We start from the raw sequence: 26373 nt of genomic DNA on the forward strand, positions 1-26373 counted from the left end.
GAGATGTCAGCGTGTTCTGCTGATGTGCCTCCACTAGCAGCCAGAGAGGCCTCCTCAGTAAACACATACCACAAGAATTCAAATGCGGCTCTGTGATGTTCCCCCCGTTTCCCTGCTACCTATGCGTTCCAGGTTGTCTGATGTGAAACCGATTATAGAGTTGGTAGCCATTCCGGCTCCGCTCCCCAGAGAGACTCAAAGCCTTCCTGTTTACTTGTTGAGACGGTCTATTCCTCGCGCTGCTCCTGGCTCTTAATTTATGATTTCCTGATATCCTCCCTGGGGTTGCTACGGCAGCTTACGGCTGCCCGCCCGCCTGCCTGCTCAATTGTACATCAGGGAGCGAGTAGTGATGAAAAGTATTCTACACTGAACACAAATATAAACGCAACATGCAACAATTTCAAAGATTTTACTGAGTTACAGTTCATATAAGAAAATCAATTAATTAGGCCCTAATCTATGGATTTCACATGACTGGCAATACAGATATGCATCTGTTGGTCATAGATACCTTCAAAAAAAGGAAGGGACGTGGATCAGAAAATCAGTCAGTGTCTGGTGTGACCACCATTTGCCTCATGCAGCAAGATGTGTCATCTTCTTCGCATAGAGTTGATCAGGCTGTTGATTGTGGCCTGTGGAATGTTATCCCACTCCTCTTCAATGGCTGTGAAAGAGCATCCCAAACATGCTCAATGGGCGATGTCTGGTGAGTATGCAGGCCACGGAAGAACTGAGATATTTTCAGGAATTGTGTACAGATCCTTGCGACGTGGGGCTGTGCATTATCATGCTGAGACATGAGGTGATGGCGATGGATGAAAGGCACGACGATGGGCCTCAGGATCTCCTCACGGTATCTCTGTGCATTCAAATTTCCATCGATAAAATGCAATTGTGTTCATTGACTGTAGCTTTTGCCGGCCCATGCCATAACCCCACCGCCACCACGGGGCACTCTGTCAGTAAAACGCTCACCAACACGCCACATCTGCCCGGTAGAGTTGAAACCGAGATTCATCCGTGAAGAGCAGATTTCTCCAGCGTGCCAGTGGCCATATAGGCCTGATGAAGTCAGTGACGACGCCGAACTGCAGTCAGGTCAGGACCCTGGTGAGGACGACGAGTACTCAGATGATCTTCCCGGAGACGGATTCTGTGCAGAAATTCTTTGGTTGTCCAAACCCACAGTTTCATCAGCTGTCTGGGTGGCTGTCCTCAAACGATCCCGCAGGTGAAGAAGCCGGAAGTGCAGTCGTATTTACACATGGTCTGCGGTTGTGAGGCCGGTTGGACGTACTGCCAAATTCTCTAAAACGACGTTGGAGGCGGCTTATGGTAGCATTCAACAGCTCTGGTGGACATTCTTCCAGTCAGCATGCCAATTACACGCTCCCTCAAAACGTGAGTCATCTGTGGCATTGTGTGACAAAACTGCACATTTTGGAGTGGCCTTTTATTGTCCCCAGCACAAGATGCACCTGTGTAATGATCCTGCTGTTTAATCAGCTTCTTAATATACCACACCTGTCAGGTGGATGGATTATCTTGGTAAAGGCGAAATGCTCACTAACTGGGATGTAAAACCAATTTGTACACTAATTGAGAGAAATAAGCTGTTTGTGCATATGGAACCTTTCTGGGATCTTTCATTTCAGCTCATAAAACATGGGACCAACACTTATTCCGTTAATATTTTTGGTTCAGTGTAAAATCCAGTCATCTAGAGATAATGAAGGAAAGCAAAATGCCAGTGCCTGAGGTGCGGAGAGAAATAGAGAGGTGTTAATGCCATTCCTCAAAAATTTTATTGTAGAGTCACACAGACAGACAAAAGGAGCAGAAAGAGGAATTACAACTGGCTCTGCAGGGGCAGCTCATCAATAAACTAGTCAAAATATACACACTGTATACAGTATACCTGTACAGGCGTGCACACACACAAAAACTCACACTCACACACACAAAAACTCACACTCACACACAAGCCTGTTCCTAAAACGGTAAACAGATAGGATGACAAGACATGGCTGTGTTGTTGTATCCATCCACCTCAGTAGCTAGAACATTATAACACCACTGCAATTTGTAATTGAGAAATCAATATCGAATTTGTTGCAATGGTCTTAGTAGCCATTATATATGTATGTGTGCGGGTTCAGTGTGTGTGTGTGTGTGTGTGTGTGTGTGTGTGTGTGTTCACAGTGTGTGTGTGTGTGTGTGCGTGCGAGGTTGGTGCATACATGCGCGCCCATGTGCTTGTGAAGGACCTACCCTATCCCTCAATTAGACTTAGCTAGGGGGTTTCAAAGTCAAAGCTCCCATTGTGTTGTGTCCTTAGCTGCCCCTCCCCAGCCTATAGCTAGTGTACAGCCTGGGGCGGACACACACTGACTTATAGATCTGACACGCAACACACAGATTAATGGGATAACACTGAATGTGCTACATCAACCTCACAAGGACATGTCGTATGGTTACTAAAATAAAATATCATACGATATAGACCTGACAACAACAGTCCTCACTCAACCTTGACCTTTCTGTGGGCTCGGTGAAGAAGTGTGCTTTTGAAATGGATATGATAAGTGGGTCTAGGTGAGACCTGGAGAATATCCGTTTTCACCAGATCTTCACTAGATTTCGCAGTTGCTGATTGACGTGGAATTGTTCACTATTTTAGCACCACCTGCCCATTCAATAAGAAATGTTTTTCAGAGCAAAGGTCAAACAGAATTGGGTCCTTTTTTTCCCCTGTAACTTTCCTACATGTAAATCTCCGTGGAACAGCTTTGAACCAATCCACTATAGACAAAACCCTCCACGGCATTTCTGTTGTTGTCTGAGATTATGTACCATTGTCTTGATTGCTCACAGGGCCTTACCTTCACTACGGTAACCATGCCGTCGTTGGTGTGTTGGTCGGTGATGATGGTGAAGTGACCTATCGGGTCTCCGCTGATGATCCTGTACACGGCATTCCAGTTGGGCGAGTGTGGCTGGTCCCGGTCAATCACGGTCAGGTTGGCAACCACAACATTGACCCGGTTCTCTGGGACCTCCCCTGAAAACTGCGAGGGGTAAGAAAGAGGGAGAGAGAGATGAGAGGAGTTAGCAGAAGTCTCCACCGCCTCCTTCTTTGTGTAAGTAGGCAGTCGATTGGCTTAACTATCCCGTCACTCCACAAGCACTACTCCAGTGCGTTAAGGGCATAAAACAAGCTAAACACCCGCGCTATCCTCTGCCTCCACATTTTGAAGAATTTTCTTATTGCCCTCTCCCCATCTTTCTGTTCTTCTGAGAGACTGGTGGAGGGAGCGGGGGATGGAGAGAGAGAGAGAGAAAAAGGCCTGCTTTTGGGAGGGCTTAAGCGGCAGTGGACATGTGTTTGTGTGTCTCTGAGTGGGTTTTTTAGATGTCCTGCAGAAACACATGTGTTTTGTCCTGATAAGGACAGCAGAGGAGTCAGTCTGTCTGTTATGGTTGGGAACTGATCACAGCTTAGCAGTCTGTCAAGCAGGCCCCCCCAGCTGGCGGCCGGCGGGTGATTTTATTATTTTAATTGTTGGATATAAAAGACTGTATAGACAACTGCAAATCAGCTCCAAGTGATTGACATTTTGGGAAAGTAGAGAGATATACTGTAGATATAGAGTGTGATAGTGATGTGATAGTATACAAATGAAATGTTTTATTTCTTTATTTTTTTCAAATATTATATTTGTTTGGGCTTCTTGCAGTCAATTTGCAGTCTATAAATGATTTGTAATTATGTTCCGGGCCCCAACCATCCGCTCAAGAAAAGAATCGTCCCGTGGCTGAATTCTAGCTGATGATCCCTGCCCTACAGGCGCAGGAGACCTTCTCTGTCTGCATAGACTACACACAATAACATTAGGCCCCCCCACCGAGACACGCTGAGACACACTGTGACCCAGCACACAAACACAGTGAGATTAGGAAGCTCTAGCAAGATGGTCGTCTAGAGAACCAATGACATTCTTCAGGAAAAAGAGGGTTCCCGGGGTGGTCCTGTCCGTCTGCTGGGATTGGATAAAGAGGCAGCGTGTGTATGTGTGTGTGTGTGTGTATACACTCTTCACTAAGTCTGTTTTGATGTTGTTGTTGGCTAGGCCAGGGTATTCTCCATGCTGATTTGAGGAAAGTTTTTTCTATAATAGGGACATTTAGGGACATACAGTGGGGCAAAAAAGTATTTAGTCAGCCACCAATTGTGCAAGTTCTCCCACTTAAAAAGCCTGTAATTTTCATCATAGGTAGTACTCTTAAACTATGACAGACAAAATGAGAAAAATAAATCCAGAAAATCACATTGTAGGATTTTTTATGAAATTATTTGCAAATTATGGTGAAAAATAAGTATTTGGTCACCTACAAACAAGCAAGATTTCTGGCTCTCACAGACCTGTAACAAAATTGTAGACCTGCACCAGGCTGGGAAGACTGAATCTGCAATAGGTAAGCAGCTTGGTTTGAAGAAATCAACTGAGGGAGCAATTATTAGGAAATGGAAGACATACAAGACCACTGATAATCTCCCTCGATCTGGTGCTCCACGCAAGATCTCACCCCGTGGGGTCAAAATGATCACAAGAACGGTGAGCAAAAATCCCAGAACCATACGGGGGGACCTAGTGAATGACCTGCAGAGAGCTGGGACCAAAGTAACAAAGCCTAACAAAGCCTACCATCAGTAACACACTACGCCGCCAAGGACTCAAATCCTGCAGTGCCAGACATGTCCCCCTGCTTAAGCCAGTACATGTCCAGGCCCGTCTGAAGTTTGCTAGAGAGCATTTGGATGATCCAGAAGAAGATTGGGAGAATGCCATATGGTCAGATGAAACCAAAATATAACTTTTTGGTAAAAACTCAACTCGTCGTGTTTGGAGGACAAGTTGTATCCAAAGAACACCATACTGTGAAGCATGGGAGTGTAAACATTATGCTTTGGGGCTGTTTTTCTGCAAAGGGACCAGGACGACTGATCCGTGTAAAGGAAAGAATGAATGGGGCCATGTATCGTGAGATTTTGAGTGAAAACATCAGCAAGGGCATTGAAGATGAAACGTGGCTGGGTCTTTCAGCATGACAATGATCCCAAACACACCGCCCAGGCAACGAAGGAGTGGCTTCGTAAGAAGCATTTCAAGGTCCTGGAGTGGCCTAGCCAGTCTCCAGATCTTCTTTTTTTTTTTTTTACTTTTATTTAACCAGGCAAGTCAGTTAAGAACAAATTCTTATTTTCAATGACGCCCTAGGAACAGTGGGTTAACTGCCTGTTCAGGGGCAGAACGACAGATTTGTACCTTGTCAACCTTCCGGTTACTAGTCCAACGCTCTAACCACTAGGCTACCCTGCCGCCCCTATGTAGCCCACATAGAAAATCTTTGGAGGGTGTTGAAAGTCCGTGTTGCCCAGCAACAGCCCCAAAACATCACTGCTCTAGAGGAGATCTGCATGGAGGAATGGGCCAAAATACCAGCAACAGTGTGTGAAAACCTTGTGAAGACTTACAGAAAATGTTTGACCTCTGTCATTGCCAACAAAGGGTATATAACAAAGTATTGAGATAAGTATTTGGTCAATAACAAAGTTTATTTTCCACCATAATTTGCAAATTAAATTCATAAAAAAATCCTACAATGTGATTTTCTGGATTTTCTTTTCTCATTTTGTCTGTCATAGTTGAAGTGTACCTATGATGAAAATTACAGGCCTCTCTCATCTTTTTAAGTGGGAGAACTTGTACAATTGGTGGCTGACTAAATACTTTTTTGCCCCACTGTATAGGGACCATACATAACCACACTCACAAACTCAAAGGCTGCTATAGAGTCTACAGAACAAGGGTCCCCACTGTCCCCACGGGGAAAAAAACTGGTTGGATCAACTTTGTTTCCACGTAATTTCAACAAAATAATTTGTTGAATCGATGTGGAAAGTCATCAACATAAGGGAAAGTCATAAGTGCAATTTCACTGTGATTTGTTGGGGGAGGGGTGATTTCATGTTGAATTCATGTTAGTCGAGAAGTCAACCAAATGTAAATAAAATTAGACGTTGAACGGACGGACGTCTGTGCCCAGTGGGTCTGTGCTTAAGAGGGGTGTCATTTTAAGGTGTTCCAGGCCCACAGTGAATAACAGAAAGAACAGAGGAATAATCACACAGTGAAAGTAATGGTGCACGAGGACTGTCTTCATCCTGCCGTCACATTATTGGCAGTGAGGAGGTGGAGGGGGGAGGCAGAGCAGGAGGTAGGGGGAGCCAGATGAGAGGTGAGAGGGGGTGGTAGGGGGAAAGGGGAGAGGGGGAGGCAGGGGAGAGAAGGGGAGGGGAGGGGCGGTGGGAGAGGGGCAGATGGGGGTGACAGAGAGCTTCATCATGGAGCCCAGGTGATGTCAGGATGAGAGAGGAGAAAAGGATCCAGGCCAAGCTGGTGTTTCCTACTGGCTGGGATTATTCCTCACTACTGAGCACGGGGAACACACACACACACGCATGCACGCACACACATCTACTTTTTTCTTAAACTCACAGGCAAAAGTACAAAGATAATCACACAAACAGATGAACACATCCACTTTGAAACACATAAACACCCCACCCACTGCCTGCCTGCCTTGCCGCCTTGAAAAATAGGTCAGCCTCTGATAGGCCTGATGAAATATTAATCTGTAACATTAAAGAGAAATTCTCCAAAACTTTCTATTTCTGGGACGCTTTGATAGATTTATTGGGTTTGCTGCAAACACTAAATATTTGCTTAATGGCCTTCATTGTCGACAAAGTGGCTTTTATGTAGCCCACTGGTGAACTGGATGATTTGTAGAGGGAGCTTGTAAAAAGTGCCCTGCTCATTGTGAATCCAAGACCTCCACTTTGCAAAATAACAAGGGCGATCATCATCAATATCCGCCACAGCATTTCTTCAGCTAACCCCCATTTTGTGCTGGGTGATTGACATGCACTTCAACACAACAAAAATACAGTGGACAAGACTCCATCCGTTACAAACTACTATCATCAATCAGCTACCGCAACTGTAGAATCCTAATATAGTAAAAAAAAAAAGGGGGTCTGATTTACAGTGGTCCTGACCATGTGTGTTCTCCTTATGGATATGGAAAAAGCTAGAATAGTCCATCATAGATGCCACAGCAGATCCAATTCTGGAACATTTGCACAATGTGCATTGATGGTCAGTGGAGTAAAGAAGTGGTGAAATTATTGAACAAATGACTGTTGGAAGGAACTTTTCTGCCATTAAAATGTTTGTCGGCTTTCATTTGTCTCCTCACTCTCTTCCCCTTCAACCCACCACCTTCTATTGTTTATTTCTCTCTGCTCCACCCTATCCCCATCTACTTACTCTCGGGCCTTGCAGCCCACAACCTTCTCCTCTCCTCCCTCTCCACCCCTCTCTCTGTGCTTGCCCCTGCTGTGTGGCTGTGGCGCAACATAGCGCTGATGAGCTCTACGCCTGACACATGCTTAGCGAATCTGCTAACTCATCCTCATAAGGATCTTATTGGCCCCCCAGGGTGCATGCTAATGCTAACTCCTATGGTAACGTCCAGCGTGAAAATGATACTTCTGCTGTTTTCAGCACCTCAGCTCCCCAACACACCCGCCTACTCACAACCCGGAGAAGCTGCAGATAGGAAGAAAAAAAAAACACATGCTAAAAGTCATGCTGACAAGACATCCACATGGCCTCAAAACATACCGTACAGTCGGATATACATATATTATATGTGAAGCTTCATAATACACCGCCTTTGCTGATGTCCCTTTCTTTCCTCTCATTTCCGTCTCTTACCTTTCCTATATCCCCGTGTTCCCCTGCTCTTGTCGTACGGTGCCTCCCTCCCCCGTTCTCCCTCACCTCTCAGCTCTCTCCTAATGATTGTGCCGCGAGGCGCTCCACCTGCGTAAGCTCTTTCCTTTTCTGCACTGGAGCTCCGATAAACAGCTGAATTAATCAGTTCAGATCGCCCCTGGGCCACTGGAGGGCTCGGCGTGGCTTAATGACTGACACAGGGTTAATGAAATACACATACACGCATGAATACGCCTGCTCAAGGGCCTGTGTCAAAATGTAACAACAATTATGTCACTAACATAGCTAAGTTTGTCACTGGTATGGGCTAGTAAATATCCTAAACCTAGCCAGTTAGACACTTGATAGCCACAAGCTAAAAGCTGGGAGGAAGGGAGGAGAGAATTCACTTTCTAATTCAGCTGCTGTTGAACACTCAAATTCGTTTTTCCAAATGTAATTGATTCAATTAGGTATTTTTTTCTATAAAGATTGTGTGAGTCATAGAAATTAAGATCTTGCGTTCTTTGTGGTTTTTATATGCAGGGAGCATCCATTGTACAATTGATGTACAAAATACTTTTCTAAGTTAGAAACCATATACGGTACCAGTCAAAAGTTTGGACAAATCTGTACTCATTCAAGGGTTTTTCTTTATTTTTTAAAACTATTTTCTACATTGTAGAATAAAAGTGAAGACATCAACCCTATGAAATAACACATATGTAGTGTAGTAGTAACCAAAAAAGTGTTAAGCAAATGAAAATATATTTTACATTTGACATTCTTCAAAGAAAGCCACCCTTTGCCTTGATGACAGCTTTGCACAGTATTGGCATTCTCTCAACCAACTTCATGAGGTAGTCACCTGGAATGTATTTCAATTAACTGGTGTGCCTTTTTAAAAGTTAGCTCATGGAATTTCTCTACTTCTTAATGTGTTTGAGCCAATCAGTTGTGTTGCAACAAGGTAGGGGTGGCATTCAGAAGATGGCCCTATTTGGTAAAAGACCAAGTCCATATCATTTCCTTCAAATAAGGAAAGAGAAATGAGAGTCCATCATTACTTTAAGACATGAAGGTCAGTTGATTCGGAAAATCTCAAGAACTTTACAAGTTTCTTCAAGTGCAGTCGCAAAAACCATCAAGAGCTATGATGAAACTGGCTCTCATGAGGACCTCCCCAGGAAAGTAAGACCCAGAGTTACCTCTGCTGCAGAGGATAAGTTCATTTGAGTTAACAGCACCTCAGATTGCGGCTCAAATAAATGCCTCACAAAGTTCAAGTAACAGACACATCTCAACATCAACTGTTCAGAGGAGACTGCGTGAATTAGGCCTTCATGGTCGAATTGCTGCAAAGAAACAACTACTCAAGGACACCAATAAGAAGAGACTTTCTTGGGCCAAGAAACATGAGAAATGGTCATGAGACCGGTGAAAATCTGTCCTTTGGTCCGATGAGTCCAAATTTGAGATTTTTGGTTCCAACCACCGTGTCTTTGTGGAGAATGGATGTTCCCCCGCATGTGTGGTTCCCATCGTGAAACATAGAGGAGGGGGTGTGATGATGTGAGAGTGCTTTGCTGGTGACACTGTCTGTGATTTATTTTGAATTCAAGGCACACTTAACCAGCATGACTACCACAGCATTCTGCAGCAATACACCATCCAGTCTGGCTTGCACTTAGTGGGACTATCATTTGTTTTTAACAGGACAATGACCCAACACACCTCCAGGCTGTGTAAGGGCTATTTGACCAAGAAGGAGAGTGATGGAGTGCTGCATCAGATGACCTGCCCTCCACAATGTGGGAACTCCTTCAAGATTGTTGGAAAAGCAGTCCAGGTGAAGCTGGTTGAGAGAATGCCAAGAGTGTGCAAAGCTGTCATCAAGGCAAAGGGTGGCTACTTTGAAGAATCTCAAATATATTTTGATTTGCTTAACACGTTTTTGGTTACTACATGATTCCATATGTGTTATTTTATAGTTTTGATGTCTTCACTATTATTCTACAATGTAGAAAATAGTTAAAATAAAGAAAAACCCTTGAATGAGTAGCTGTCTCCAAACTTTTGACTGGTAATGTAGATTAATTAATATACAGCACCAACTACAGTGCCTTGCGAAAGTATTCGGCCCCCTTGAACTTTGCGACCTTTTGCCACATTTCAGGCTTCAAACATAAAGATATAAAACTGTATTTTTTGTGAAGAATCAACAACAAGTGGGACACAATCATGAAGTGGAACGACATTTATTGGATATTTCAAACTTTTTTAACAAATCAAAAACTGAAAAATTGGGCGTGCAAAATTATTCAGCCCCTTTAGTTTCAGTGCAGCAAACTCTCTCCAGAAGTTCAGTGAGGATCTCTGAATGATCCAATGTTGACCTAAATGACTAATGATGATAAATACAATCCACCTGTGTGTAATCAAGTCTCCGTATAAATGCACCTGCACTGTGATAGTCTCAGAGGTCCGTCAAAAGCGCAGAGAGCATCATGAAGAACAAGGAACACACCAGGCAGGTCCGAGATACTGTTGTGAAGAAGTTTAAAGCCGGATTTGGATACAAACAGATTTCCCAAGCTTTAAACATCCCAAGGAGCACTGTGCAAGCGATAATATTGAAATGGAAGGAGTATCAGACCACTGCAAATCTACCAAGACCTGGCCGTCCCTCTAAACTTTCAGCTCATACAAGGAGAAGACTGATCAGAGATGCAGCCAAGAGGCACATGATCACTCTGGATGGGGATGGGAGACTCTGTCCATAGGACAACAATCAGTCGTATATTGCACAAATCTGGCCTTTATGGAAGAGTGGCAAGAAAAAAGCCATTTCTTAAAGATATCCATAAAAAGTGTTGTTTAAAGTTTGCCACAAGCCACCTGGGAGACACACCAAACATGTGGAAGAAGGTGCTCTGGTCAGATGAAACCAAAATTGAACTTTTTGGCAACAATGCAAAACGTTATGTTTGGCGTAAAAGCAACACAGCTGAACACACCATCCCCACTGTCAAACATGGTGGTGGCAGCATCATGGTTTGGGCCTGCTTTTCTTCAGCAGGGACAGGGAAGATGGTTAAAATTGAAGGGAAGATGGATGGAGCCAAATACAGGACCATTCTGGAAGAAAACCTGATGGAGTCTGCAAAAGACCTGAGACTGGGACAGATATTTGTCTTCCAACAAGACAATGATCCAAAACATAAAGCAAAATCTACAATGGAATGGTTCAAAAATAAACATATCCAGGTGTTAGAATGGCCAAGTCAAAGTCCAGACCTGAATCCAATCGAGAATCTGTGGAAAGAACTGAAAACTGCTGTTCACAAATGCTCTCCATCCAACCTCACTGAGCTCGAGCTGTTTTGCAAGGAGGAATGGGAAAAAATTTCAGTCTCTCGATGTGCAAAACTGATAGAGACATACCCCAAGCGACTTACAGCTGTAATCGCAGCAAAAGGTGGCGCTACAAAGTATTAACTTAAGGGGGCTGAATAATTTTGCACGCCCAATTTTTCAGTTTTTGATTTGTTAAAAAAGTTTGAAATATCCAATAAATGTCGTTCCACTTCATGATTGTGTCCCACTTGTTGTTGATTCTTCACAAAAAAATACAGTTTTATATCTTTATGTTTGAAGCCTGAAATGTGGCAAAAGGTCGCAAAGTTCAAGGGGGCCGAATACTTTCGCAAGGCACTGTACATAAATATATGATAAGGTCCATTATCTCCTACGATGGACTTTAAATTTGATTAATTTCCTACCAAACAACACAACTTACTCCACATTTTCAATGTTGCTGCATCATGTGGTGCCAGCATCATGGTATGGGTATGCTTGTCATCGGCAGGGACTGGGGAGTTTGTCAGGATCAAAATAAATATGATAGGAGCAAAACCCAGGTAAAAAGTTAAAGGAAAAACCTCCTCAGTCTTCTGAAAGTTTCATGTTTCAGTGAGACAATTGCACACATGTTTATGCCAAAGGCACACCAGAATGGCTTTCCAAGGGGTGTTGAGTGTTCCTGAGTGGCCTCGGCACTGACTCAATGATTCCTTCGCACATTTACTGAACTTGAGCAATTTTGACAAAACCAATGGACATAATATTGCCCTAAGAGTTGGGCAACGTTAATAGAATATTATTCAAAATGATTCACAGCGGCAATGGCTGCCCAAGGGTGCTTCCATCAAGTATCAACTCAGGGGTGTGAAGACGTACACAATCAAGACATCGTTCCTTTTGAAAATGTGGAGTAGGTTGTGCAGATCTATAGGAGAAAAACCTCTAATATAATCGCTTTTTAGATGTACTTTGAAGTAAGAAAAATGTGAAGACCTTCACTAGCCATTGCATCTTTGCTTACAATCATAAGTACCTGCTTATGTACAGAAGTGCCTGCTTAATTGCTTAATTGCTTGCACTGTGCTGTCAAAATCACAGCCCCTTCCTTGCTGTTTACTCTCAGCCATCCCTCCCTTATACTTTTTTTAGCCACCCTACCCATTCCAGCCATTCGGATAACAAATCATTCAGAGTTTTCTCATTTCCCAACTATCAGGAATACTGCTTCTACTCACCGCCTCCCCTCATCTCATCCCTCCTCCTCTCCCCTATCTGCAACCCTCCACACATTTACGATGTCTGTCAGCATGGTGCCTCCAGGGTACGACTGTGTGTGTCCTGTGTGGCTCCGTTGGTAGAGCACGGTACTCGCAACGCCAGGGTTGCTGGTTCAAATCCCACAGGGGACCACGACTACATAGTCGCTCTGGATAAGAGCATCTGCTAAATGACTAAAATGTGTGTGTGTGGACAGCAGGCTTGTTCAAGAGGTACTCATCGCTGCTGGGGGAACTACTGTATAATGATCAACATCCCCTGGAAGACCAGAGGATGTATGGATACATTTGCAGCAACATATGCTAGTCTTGCTGATCTCCATACTGCTTGGTTACACACATCGCTCTTTACTTTGATTTGGTTGACTCCAGGAATGACCTTTTTTTTTTCTCTCCCATATACGGTAATGATCATCCCCATTTACACCACTATAATCATCGTTACGTCTGCTTGCTGTTGTTCTCCGGCTGATGAACGTTAACGACTGGATGTTTCATTTCACTCAGGTCAGGAGTGCGCGCTGTCTCTGAGATGATGCCAGGGCTGTGTTTCACCCCTTTCCTGCTCTCGCCTTATAACTTTCGTCTTCTACCCTTTTCCCCTGTATTCCAGTCCTCCATCTCCCATACACCCCCCCTCTCCCTCTTCCTCCCCTCTCCCTCTCCCTCTTCCTCCCCTCTCCCTCTTCCGCCCCTTACTTGGTCTGTGGCGGTCATGACGTTTTGTCAGCCGGTTGTTGTCATGCAAGCAGCTTACTGTACGTTATCTGGCTATGCGGCTTGCCATACGCTGTGGGCTTGTTCATTTAGCAGACAGGATATGCTTATGAGTCATGTTTCATTATTTCATATTATATGATTTTACAGTAAGAAGAATATAATTAAACTGAGCTGAATAAAATCAAAAGGATATTTTTCCCATTCCGGAGAGAGGGCACATATGAAAGCTATGTTGAGTGTAAAAGTAATCATTTGAAACGGGTCCCATAGGCTCCGAGTTATTTGGCAACTTTAGTTGTTAAGGCTACAAACCTTATAATGCCTTCGAAATCCAAACGTATATGGGCTGCATGACGTGACTACAGATGATTTGAGAAAGAAGCACAAAAAAAAAAAGCTTGCACTCTGACCCTTACCTCAGGCTGCACTCACCTTTCTCTAGTCAAGTGATCATCTTATCACCCATCGGACAATTCTCAAATTAATATATTCTTTAATAATATGTTAAACTAGTTTCGATTTAGAATGGCCCATTATCAAATGGGCAGGAACAGGGGCAGGGGAAACAAATACATGCCATCTGCCTAAGCACTCCAATAACGAAGGGATGCCACTTATCCCACCTCCGGTTGTTCAACTCCTTGCATCAACCATTGTTTAAAGAGTATGCAGCCTCTCGCTGCTCGACAAGTGATATTCCACCCAAACTCTGTATGCCACGGGCTCCCCAACCCTGTTCCTTCAGCTACCAGGTGCTTCATTCAGAGGAAACCGTCTGAAATCTGTTTGGGAACATCGAAAGTAACATGTTTTCACAACTAAACATATTTCATTAATCTGTTGACACCTCCTCTCTCTGCATGCTTGAGAAAAGTAATGAAGGGGAGAGGTGAGGAGATGGAAACGCACGGTGGTGAGATATTCTATAGCTAACGGTAGCCTAATGTGACACCCTGTCAATTATGAAGGGGGGAAAAAAGCACCTATTACTAGGCTATTCGAAATCAAATACAAATCCACTAGAATTGTAAGCGAACTCGGTAAAGCCGCCCTGCACAAGTAATGAACCAATAGCATTGCCCAGGCCTCTCCCTAGCATAAGGTAACCAGTCCATCCAGTAGGATTTATAATACAGTCCACACTCAAAGGCCATTACTACAATTTGTTTCGTTTTGGAATATAGGCTAGACCAATTAAAGACATCTTAAACAATTTAAAAAAAAATGTTATTCTGTGGTGCGTAATATGCGGTAGGCTATGTATTGTACAACGAACAGCATAATCCTTATTTAAATTCAGTTTTTAAGCCCAATCTTTCAGTTTTTGATTTGTTAAAAAACTTTGAAATATCCAATTAATGTCGTTCCACTTCATGATTGTGTCCCACTTGTTGTTGATTCACAAAAAAATACAGTTTTATATCTTTATGTTTGAAGCCTGAAATGTGGCAAAAGGTCGCAAAGTTCAAGGGGGCCGAATACTTTCGCAAGGCACTGTATAGGCCTATGCATATGTATAAGCTCTAATATGCATATGAGTGTTTTGAATTGATCATCACCTTCGAAAGCACTGTCCATTTCGTTGTTAGGCTTTGAAGCCACATTCACAATCACCATGTTTTCCACTCAGTTTCAAACCTGTTGTTGAACATCTTGCTTCAAATGGATCAATCGCAGTGAGGTGAGTTGTAAAAGCACAATACTGTTTTGATTGCAGTGACGTCAGAATGGTTAGAAGGACAACTGAGCCGTAGCGAGTTGGACACTACGCACGTCCTGTGGGAATTTTACTGCGGTCATGACTCATGACTGCTGGTGTGGTGGTAATAGTAATAGGGTCACCGCAACAGCCCTACTCTCTACTCACGGTTCTGGAGGTGAGCTCCGGCGGGTTGTCGTTGATGTCTGTGACGGAGATGATGGCGGTGGCCGTGTTAGACAGGCCAAAGTTTAGGTTGCCCTCCATGTCCGTGGCCTGGACTATGATGCTGTACTGGGACACTTTCTACAGGACAATCACACAGAGAGAAGAGAGAGACAGTTAAGAAGAGAAACCAGAAATCAAACTTACACACACAGTGAAAAAAAACAACACTCAATGCTCAATCATACAAAACAGCATAACGAGTACAAGGAGGTCAATGTATCCTCTTCTTTAGGTTGTGCAGAAATAATAAACCATTTTACACAACACACATTCTGTCTCTCTCTCACACACATTAGGTTGCCTCTACACCCACTGTGGTTCTCTCCTCAGCCACAAACCTTTAGCCTGGTAACAGCTTTGCCAGTGTGGGTCCGGTATGTCTCTGACGAAATTAGAAGCAAAACGGCTTGTTCATCCCCTCCCATGACTGTTCTCCCTCCCCTACCTTGGCCCCTACCTCGGGCCCTATCACTCATCTTAATGGGAGCCCAAGCACTGTGGAAAGGAACGCTGAAAGTGTTTTTTTGAGCTGTCTGTACAGAACAGCACTCCTACCTGGGGGAACACAGAGAAATGTTCCCTCCATTTTTTTACCTCCTCCCCCTACTCTTTACACAGTTGCTGTGCCTTTTTAGAAATTGGTTCATGTTCTTCTTTCCTCACGTGTTGCGTTGGGGCAACCAGCTCTCCTATGTGTAGCCTACAATTCACAGCCACCATTTTGTTTGGAGATGCTCTCCAGAAAGGAGGAGAGTTGAGAATCAGCAGAGAGAAGCTGAATGTGTCACAGCTTTACACAACAGCCCATGTAAGAGCTGTCCATGGGCCTAAGGTCAACATAAATGGGAAACCACAACAGCTATGGCGCTCTGCTGAGCTGTCCATGGTGCTGAAACCAACCCATTCACCTTAGAATGCTGCCCTATTCATAGAGATTTGATTATACCGGTATGTGTATGTGTTTTTATGAAAACCCCTTTGAGTTTGTTTGTGTGTATACCTCCCTCCCTCTCTCCCCCTGTCCCAGGCTGCAGACAAACAGGCAGGCAAGGCAGGCAGGCAGGCAGGCATAGGGGACAGGACCTGGGAGCTGTCAGGATAATGTGTCTCTTCCCTGGGATTCCCAATTACACTCCCAGTGTCTCCCTCACCTGCTAATTACAGAGTAAATATCCCAATTAGACTGTGAATCCACATCAGAAGGATTAGACAGCTCAGCTCAGCTCTGCTCAGCAGCCTCTCGACCCCCCACCACACACACATTCACATCCACACATGCACACACAGATGTGCGCTCACACGAACACACACACGTGCACGTATGAACGCAAGTACGCACACACAAACACACATCTTGTTCAGGAGCCCTAGCTGGCCCGCCAGTCCTATCAGGGAGAATCTGCAGTGTGTACCGCAGGCCCACTAATTAGACAAGCCGCTAATTATGTAGAGCACCTCGGAACCTCTCTAAACCACGACAGATCACCAACTACTCTCCACACTACGCCCTTACGCCCCCCCACACTGTCCTGCACTGTACTAGCTGCTTCTCCACAGAGCTGCTGCCACTGAGTCTACCGTTCCTAGACCATGGCGAAACAAAGGGAAAGAGAAAAGACGACAGAGGAAGGATACAGAGGCTGGGATGAGCTGAGTAGCGTACAAGTTTGTTTTTTTTAAGACGAAGAAGAAGGAAAGCGAGAGCTAAGGATAAGAGGACTATAGCGGTGGATGGGAAGAGTGAGGAAGAAGGGAACGTGTTGAAAGGCATGTGTGGTAGGGGAGAGGAGTCAGGGGAGAAAGTGATAGATCAGAGAGAGGGCACACTTAGACATCTGGCTTCTTGGAGAAAACCTCCTTTAAGCTGGCGTCTCCTGAGGAAAGGCAGGCAGAGAGACCTTTATGAGACTGTAGCCGAACTCTGAAAACTGGGCTAGAGTAACAGCGACGCCTGTGCTAGTCTCTCATTCGCTCTCTGTCAGCCTCCTGTTCTGTTAAGTATTCATGTTTATGTATATATGCACTCAGATTTCTGCAAGGGTAAGGGTGTTCTTATCTGTTCTCTACGGGAATGCTGGAGGAAACTTTCGGAGGTAAGTACATTGGTGTGCGCCAACTGAAGGATTGTTTGTGTGTAAAAGAAAGAAAGAATGTTTGTGTGTATTTCTGTGTGTGTGTGTGTGTGTGTGTGTGTGTGTGTGTGTTAGCTCTAATCCAACATTGGGAATGAATCAGGTTGGAGTGGCAGTGTTCGGATAAAAGAGATGTGGAACAACAAGCAGGGTTAAGGTAAAATGTTTCCTCTGTCTTCATCAATTTATCTCCTTTTCTATCCATCCCTCCCTTCCTTCCTTTCTTGTGTCTCCCATATTGTTTCATACTGTTCCCTCTCTGTATCACTCAGTTATATGTTTTATATATTTTTATTTTACCTTTATTTAACTAGGCAAGTCAGTTAAATGAACAAATTCTTATTTTCAATGACGGCCTAGGAACAGTGGGTTAACTGCCTTGTTCAGGGGCAGAACGACAGACTTTGACCTTGTCAGCTCGGGGATTCGATCTTGCAACCTTTCGGTTACAAGTCCAACGCTCTAACCACTAGAGGCTACCTGCCGTTATCTCTCATCCCTCCCTTCCTTTTCTCTTTCCATGTCCAACTCATCAGCCTCTCTCTTCCTTCCTTCCATGTACTTCAGTGTGCGTTTGACAGGTGTCAAGGGTGCGAACTCACACACACACACACCCACACACACACACACACACACACACACACACACACACACACACACACACACACCTGAAGGCTCCATGACGCGCTGTTAATAGGTCTGTCAGCAGTGACAGGTAGCTAGGGTGATGCAGCAGAGAGATTCCCTTTAGGGCGTTGACAGTGTTGTCACAGGGACATCCGTGTCACTTAAATAAAGATGTTAGGATGTTGTCATAACGTGACAGCTCCATAAACAAGGTGACCTCAAGGGGGCTGCTTGGGAAACGCTGAGCAGAGCGTGACGCGTGGTGACAGACACCCACGAAGAACATGTATGCTAGATGGGCTAGAACCACACACGCCTTAAGGCCCAAAAATTGACCTCTTTTGAGTTGAAAAATACAATGGAAATAGCCTAAAAACAACACACCGCCTGATTCTGTTACATAACTTTCCCAGAGGCAGTTGCAGCACTGCTTATTCACCTTCACATTATCCTCATGTCTTATGTGGACAGCCAGGAGTTGTTTTGTCCTGACCAGAAAAACTCTCTACTTTTCACCGAGGACACATCCCACCAGCGTTACCAGGGTTACTGACCTCGCGGTCGAGGCCTGCTGCCACGGTGACGATGTCTCCAGTCTCGCTGTTGATGGTGAACATGTTGGGGATGGGGCTGTGTGGCGTCTGGGACAGGATCCGGTAGCGCACCATCCCATTGGCCGTGGTGTTGTCGTCATTATCGAAGGCTGCCAGGTGCATCACAAATGTACCTGAGGACGGAGAGGCAACAGTCAATCTGGGCGTACATGCTGAACGCGGGGACAAACACACTGCACGCAAACACATTCAAACCAAGGTTACTATAGTTGTGTGTTTTTATTAGCGCGTTAACGGACGACCTGTTTGTCGCCATGGAGGAGCACTTTTAAGTGCACATGTTTCCGCACAGACCCCTTTAAGCACAGAACACAACATGGAACCCCTGCTACAGTCAATGCTTGCACCTTTCCATGAAACTGCTTTCTGCTGAAGACCGTGTGCCTCTAGCCAAAATCATGTAAAACTTATGGCATATAAAATTATATAATTATACCCAATATTACCAGAGCTATGTTTTTCTCTCTGCTGCGGATTCGTGCGCATTCGCGAGCCGCACATTTTTGGGGGGTTTGATAACAAACTGCATTGTTTAGCTAGCTAATCATGTAGCTAACTAGCAACCTGTTAACTTGACCACTGACTAGGCTATGCACAGATTTGGATGGCACAGGAAGAAGTGAAAAGGAATAGGCCACTCAAAGAGATGCTTCAAAGGTAGGCTGCAAGAGTGGAGTGTGTATGATCGTGTGTGAGAGAAGATGTGTGTGAGGGCGGGAGTAAGTGGACAAGTTCGTTTTGCATGGCCCGGTGTCCCGGGTGAGTGTAGACTTCACTTAACGACCAATGGAATGGCCTAAAATGTGAAAATGCGCCCACCGGGGGCGCCGGGACATGAAAAAGGAACTTGTCCACTTACTCCCGCCCTCACACACACCTTCTCTCACACACACACACACAATCATACACACTCCACTCTTGCAGCCTACCTTTGAAGCATCTCTGTGAGTGTGAAAGAGAGAGGGTGTGGGAAACCTTCACAGTACAGATGGTTACAGTGTTTCCATAACATTGTTGGACAAGTTGAAAATCTCTTTGTTCTTTGTATTCTTAGAGCCAGTTATGTTTTCCTATAGCCACACTCATTTAGAATGCCTGAAGCTTTAACAGTACTTAAAGCTGTGTGTGTGTGTGTGTGTGTGTGTGTGTGTGTGTGTGTGTGTGTGTGTGTGTGTGTGTGTGTGTGTGTGTGTGGGGACATGTTTAACTATACTTGTGGGGAACAGTAGTCCCCACAAGAATTGTTAACAAACAACAATTTGACCAACTAGGGACATTTTATTAGTCCCCACAAGGTCAAATGCTATTTCTAGGAGGTTTAGGGTTAAGGTTAGAATTAGTGTTAGAATTAGGTTTAGGGTTAGGAGCTAGGGTTAGGAGCTAGGGTTAAGGTTAGGATTAAGGTATTGGTTAGGTTTAGGGGTCAGGGGTTAGGGAAAATACCATTTTGAATGGGACTGAATTGTGTGTCCCCACAAGGTTAGTTGTACAAGTTCAGTTTTGTTTCGGTTAGTGTCGGATCAATCTGATTTGATGTTTTTTATTTAGTTAAAGTTTTACACACACATTTATATTCAGTTTCAATATTATTCTGTAGTTTTTGTGTTTTTGGAGATATTAATAATGCATAAGATGATTAGAAAACCCCAATATTTTGAGAAAAACGAATAATAAAACTGAACCTAATTCGTGATGAATTTTATTTTATTCTAGTTCTTTTTGGAGTCTTATATAATAGTTTCAGTACAGTTTTATTATTTTAAAACGGGTTTGTAATTGTATTTTATTTTTTAGGATTTTTTTGTTTGTTTACTATAATAACCTTGGTTCATACACACACTGATCTCTCCCTCTTCCTCTATTCCTTATTACGCTCTTCTCTCTCTGTCCCAGTCTCCTTTCCAATTGCTCTCTTTCTCAGTCCTCTCCTCTCCAGCAGTAGTTTCCATACAATTCTAATTACCAGAGATAGTGATATCATCCCAGCGACAGGCTCCGTCCAGAGATAATTCACACCACGGCTCGCATCTCAAACTCCATTACATTTCAAAGCAGCATTTGTCAATGGGGCAGAGGAGAGAGAAGGAAGATTCCAAAGGACTCAGAGAAAGGAGAGGAAGAAAGACCAGAGGTACACAGTGAGAGATAAAGGACAGGCAGAAAGGGGCTTTGCTTTTGGTTTGGTTCAAACGAAGGAAAGTATAAATCTTCCACCCATCTCTCTCTCTCTCGGTCTCCCTTTCTGTAGAAAAAAAAAGAGAGGAGAGATGGAGACTCACACCGTGTCACCCATCGCCTGGGTAATTTCATTAAACGCCACTCTTAGGGGGCTTAATGTGGACCCTTTCTACGGGCGTCCTGCTCTGTGCCTGACAGGATTAGGGCTCTAAATGACTCTTTAATTTGAAAGCGAATTCAACTCAGTAATTGGCTTCCCACTGAAACCACTGGAGCTCTAGATTCTAAAACTATTTTTTTATGATTATTGTTCGGCTGCATGTCACGCATGCTACTGCCGAGGTTTGAGGATGTGTGTGTGTGTGTGTGTGCACGCGTGCGTGCGTCCTTGTGTTGGGGTGGGAGAGTTTGTAGCAAAATCGGTTCAGAGTGAAAAAGAGAAAGAAAGAGAGAGTTAGTGAGAAAAGTAAAGTACACAGCTAGGCCCAGGAAACCTCTTCAGATTTCAGATCACCGTTAGTGCAATAAGTCCTGGCTCATCAGTCTTTCTCTCAATCTTTCACACACACACACACACACACACACACACACACACACACACACACACACACACACACACACACACACACACACACACACACACACACACACACACACACACACACACACACACACACACACACACACATACACACACACACACATCTCCCTCATGAGGGAACACATAAAATGAGTCAGTGGAGCTACAGCTGCAGCTTGGCACATTTAATCCTCAATATCCTCTCCAGCCACAACATCCACAGCTTTATGGCCATGCAGCCCAGCACTAGAGCTGGCTAAATGAACACACTGCAGGACAGAAACCCTCCATCTGAATAAATGCCTCTGGTCTATATCAAGTGGAATGTGAAGCAGAATAAATCTATAAAAAAAAATAAACATAAAATCCCCGAACGGTATCCTCTTCGGGCTCGGTTTTTCTCACGCAGAATAGCAAAGGAAGGTACAAAGACTGTTGTAAAAATCACTATTCTCTGCAGTGTGATTTACATCGTAGCTTTCGTCCGTCCATGTCTGTGAGAAAGAGGTGGTGTTTTATCCCTCCCTCCCTTCCTTCCTGTGTTTACCTGGCTTGGAGCCCTCATCCACAGAGCCGTTGTAGACCTGGTTCTTGAATTCAGGCCGGTTGTCGTTCATGTCTATGACATAGATGTACAGGTCTATGGGGCTCTCCACCCGCTCACCATTCATGTTCACTGCATGGGCACGAAGCTGGGGGGAGAGACAGAGACAGACAGAGAGAGAGAGAGGGGGTCAGTTAAGTTACCATTAACAAACTCAACATTGGTAACATGATATGCTTGATATGCAGTGTGGCAACCAGTACTAGACACTGCATTAAGGCATATTTCTGGAAAAACATTGCATACATCAATTGTGCAGACCAATGGGCACCCGGCACCAATAATATATACCAGAAAAACAACAACTATGATTACATTTCATTTAAATGTAAAGTTCTGGGGGAGAAATGTCACACCCTACAATTTTGTCCATTCTTATCTCCAACACCGAATCCTCAGAACTGGTGTCTTCAAAGTAACCAACACAACAACCTCTTTTATAAAAAGCTGACTTCCCTTAAAAATATTATTTCCTTGTATCCTTCTTCTCCTGGTCTTCTTGGATCTCAGTCCAACATTCTGTTGTTTTTTTTATTTTTTAAATGGGAATCCCAAAATCTCTTAACCTCTAGCCCACATCACAAACACAGCGATTTGATGTGAACTCGCTGCCAGGCTCAGCTGTGTCCTGTCGTAGATCAATAGCAGCAGCCAACTCTAGGATTTCAAACAAAGTTTGGACATGGGATTAATACCCACATCGATACAGGCTGGGAAGCATGTCCAGATATCTGAAAGAAAAATGTTTTGATAAAGAACACTGAGGGAGAAAAACGCTGGTAACATAACTCAGTTATAGAGTATCTGTTAAGATTCAATAAACATCTACGCTCTGTTTTTACTGCACCCAGCGAGAGAGCCAAACTAACAGACTCCATTTGAAAAATTAAACAAAACATATTTTCAGGGGGTTACTGGACATACTGCTATTTGACCTTACTAGCATGTTTTAAATCCACAAAAGAGGATTTATTCAACAATATCCCATTAGACTGAAATAGTGAAGGTTTAGGAATTATATAGGGGACCCCTGGACTAACGTCCCACTGCTACAGGCTAAGGCTGGCAAATATGTAGCCTGTCAGAATGTCTGAGATGACTATCAACAGGATCCTGGAGCAGACATAGCAAGACCCATCTGATTCTCAAGAAGAAGAGAAACAAAGAAAGTTGAGAGGAGAGGAATATCAAAGTTGAAGCCGCAGGTCCTCCACCTTTTCGATGCTTCTGATAAGATGGTCATAGCGATGCCTCCGACCGCAGGGTTGTGGCCTTGTGACGGGAAATAGAATTAGGAGGAAGCTCCATCCACTTCCCTCCTCTAAGACAGGTGAACGCCCTCTCTCCCCCACCCTCTATTCACCGCCCTCCACTCCCCTCTTCTCTCCTCTCTGCATCTCACAAAAATTGAATCAGCCAGGTCTCCCAAAGGTTAATTTGACTTAACTTTTTCCCTCTGCATCATCTGATCTGGCCCTGCACCCAATATCCGAGCGCTGCACTGGCACTCTGCTACACTGCAGCCTGGGAGCCCGCAAGCCCTTATCTCTCCCCCTGCGCTGCGGCATGCGGCCCCCACACCCTCATTCAATAACACCGCCAGTAAGAGATTACCAGCCGTGTTTAAAGAAGCCAAGATGTAATTCTGGGTCCGAATGAAAGTTATCATCTTGAAAGGGACCGGGTACGAGGGAGGAAACAACACACACCACGCCACGCACCGTGGCGCCCAGCACTTGGCACAGGCCAAGCATCCGATGGAGATAACACAAGACCCAGAACACTGACTTCTTCCTTTTTTGAAAGTATTCTTTTTTTGTTATCTGATTGGATGCCCTGGCCTGCTATGAATCGGAGCGTGCTTATTTTGAAGACGAGAAAGTTCTCTTCAAACTTTTCTTGTGTCTTTGTTTAATCCGTGTTATGAAATCAGAAATGCACATTAAAAACCAATGCTGAATGAAAAAGCTCCCTACAAAGTCGCTTTGAGGAAGCATTAGCCATCTTCAAGGATATTACAGTTGTAAGATATGAACGAGAACTTTTACCACAAAGCATAGCTCATGTTCTGTTCAGTCTTACGTACATAAAGGACAATTAGTTGCTGACTGTGTGGCTACATTCGGTTCTTTAATGGTGTCTGACAGAGACACAGGTCCAGCTCTGACAGCTTTATCTCTTCCTCAACCTGTCTTCCTGCGCCCCTCACCTCGCCCAACTGATGTACAGTTAGAGGATGCTATTCACCTCCATCCAGCCTGGGACTGAGCTTCAAGTCAAGCAGACGTCATCAAGCCTTGGCCTTTCCTAACAAATCACCCCATCGATCCTGCATCCTCCTGGAAAGCTGGACCTCCGAGCTCCCTGAGTCCAACAAATGCGTGGCAGACAGGAGAGATGTGAGGGGCAAGGAGAAAGAGAGACAGAGAGAGAGAGAGACACACAATTGTAGAGCGAAGCATGAATGAGTGGGTGACCAATTGTGGTAGAGTCATTCTCATGGTCTGTAGGGCGAGTGTTGGTACTTGGTCAATGTCATGTAGCTGTAGCTAGCCTCAGCCTTCACTCTCTCAATCAACACTTCATCTGGACAACCTGCCCGGCCTGTCACTAACTCATTACACAGGTGCGTGTGCGTAAATACGTGCGTGTGCGTAAATACGCGCGTGTGACTCACATGGTACGACGATCTCCTCTCTCGGTCCAGGGGTTTGGTGACGAACATCTTCCCGGCAACAGGGTCGATACTGAACACCTCATTGGGTGGCTGGTCCGCTCCCACCCCCGTGATGCTGTACCGGATGGAGATGTTACGGTCCTGGTCCGAACGGATCTGCAGACAAGACACAGTAAGGGACTGTCAGTTTTAACTCTGTGGTCTTACTACTGCTTCTGAAATCGGGTTTCATCTTTTTCGAAGCACATTCAAGCATTGAGCAATATGGGAGATTGGAGAAATAACATTGCCTTGACAGTGTGTTTTGAAATATGTGTTGGTTCCCTAGTGGTAGACGGTGATGCCGTATAGAAAAGTACCACACATTGATGGTAAACCATCATTTCTTCCATGCCACTGCATTCATTGGTGTGACTGGTTAAGCGTTGATTCCAGGACTAGATCATCATATACTGTAGAGGCTGGGAGACCAATGATACCGTGGGCCAGAGCCAGGGGACAATCATCAGATATTGTAAATTCATCAAAAATACACAAAGCACACACAGGCACGCTGGCACACACACACACATACATACACAAACACACACAAATAAACACATCCATCATAACTCAGCACTCCCAGCTATAGCTGTGAATTTCATTAGTGCTACAGAATGGTGCAGAACGCATTCTCTTTGGCACAACTGGGGTACTTCAAACTGGAAATTCAATATTTCTCTTTCTTTCAGTGGATAGAAAAAGAAATCAACATACATTTGCAAAGAGCATTTTTCTTCTGCTTGACAGCTGGAGTTTTAATAAACAGCGCTTACAGGGACTGTGCCTCGAACGCTGTCACAACGTGAGCCGAAAAAGACAAATAAGAAAATGAAAATGTCAAACTCTTCTCGTAAACACTGTTATTAAGGAAGTTTAGTTTAGTTTATTAGGATGCCCATTAGCTACTGCACATGCAGCAGATACTCTTCCTGTGGTTCACATAAAACATACAAATACATGAGAAAGGACAGTCAATAGAAATAAATAATACAAATTACATTTAAAAAACATATATATATGAAAAATAAGAGATATATATTGGAAAGACACCAAGAAAAATATTACACACTATTCATATATACATAATCATACTATTATATACAGTTAAATTAGACCTTTAGAAGAGGAGATACAATGTGTGTTTTTTTTCATCAGTTTCTTTAAGCTAAATTAGCTTTTTGCCTGAGTAACCACTGATGGCAGAGCATTCCACGATGACATGCTCTATACATAACTGAGCGATTTATTCAATCTTTTTTGTTTGTTTTGGGAACAGTGAAGAAACCCATAGTGGCGTGTCTGGTGGGGTACGTACACTATATATACAAAAGTATGTGGACACTCCTTCAAATGACTGGATTTGGCTATTTCAGCCACACCCATTGCTGACAGGCGTATAAAATCGAGCACACCGCCATGCAATCTCCATAGACAAACATTGGCAGTAGAATGACCCTTACTGAAGAGCTGAGGAACTTTCAACATGACACTGTCATAGGATGCCACCTCTCCAACAAGTATGTTCATCAAATTTCTGCCTTGCTAGAGATGCCCCGGTCAACTGTAAGTGCTGTTATTGTGAAGTGGAGTACAACGGCTCAGCACTGAAGTAGTAGGCCACACAATCTCACCGAACTTGACTGCCTAGTGCTGAAGCACGTGCGTAATGCCATTGGACCCATGCGCAATGCCAAGCGTCGGCTGGAGTGGTGTAAAGGTCGCCGCCATTGGACTCTGGAGCAGTGGAAAAACAGTCTCTGGCGTTCATCTGGCAGTCCGATG

At 44.2% G+C, this 26373-nt stretch overlaps 1 protein-coding gene across 1 annotated transcript in view; it reads right to left on the minus strand.

Moving 5' to 3' along the window:
* The window catches only part of LOC110532012 (cadherin-4), a 375041-nt gene that overhangs the window by 32132 nt on the left and 316536 nt on the right, over nt 1-26373 (minus strand). Inside the window, exons 6-10 of the mRNA XM_036987924.2 lie at nt 24550-24705; nt 21816-21960; nt 18451-18623; nt 15078-15215; nt 2889-3074 (exon numbers count right to left, since the gene is read on the minus strand). Coding sequence (XP_036843819.1) covers nt 2889-3074; nt 15078-15215; nt 18451-18623; nt 21816-21960; nt 24550-24705 — 798 coding nt within the window. The remainder of the gene's footprint in view (nt 1-2888; nt 3075-15077; nt 15216-18450; nt 18624-21815; nt 21961-24549; nt 24706-26373) is intronic.

The sequence above is a fragment of the Oncorhynchus mykiss genome, chromosome 9, assembly GCF_057628025.1.
Source record: "Oncorhynchus mykiss isolate SJ-2025 chromosome 9, ASM5762802v1, whole genome shotgun sequence".
Taxonomy (NCBI): domain Eukaryota; kingdom Metazoa; phylum Chordata; class Actinopteri; order Salmoniformes; family Salmonidae; genus Oncorhynchus; species Oncorhynchus mykiss.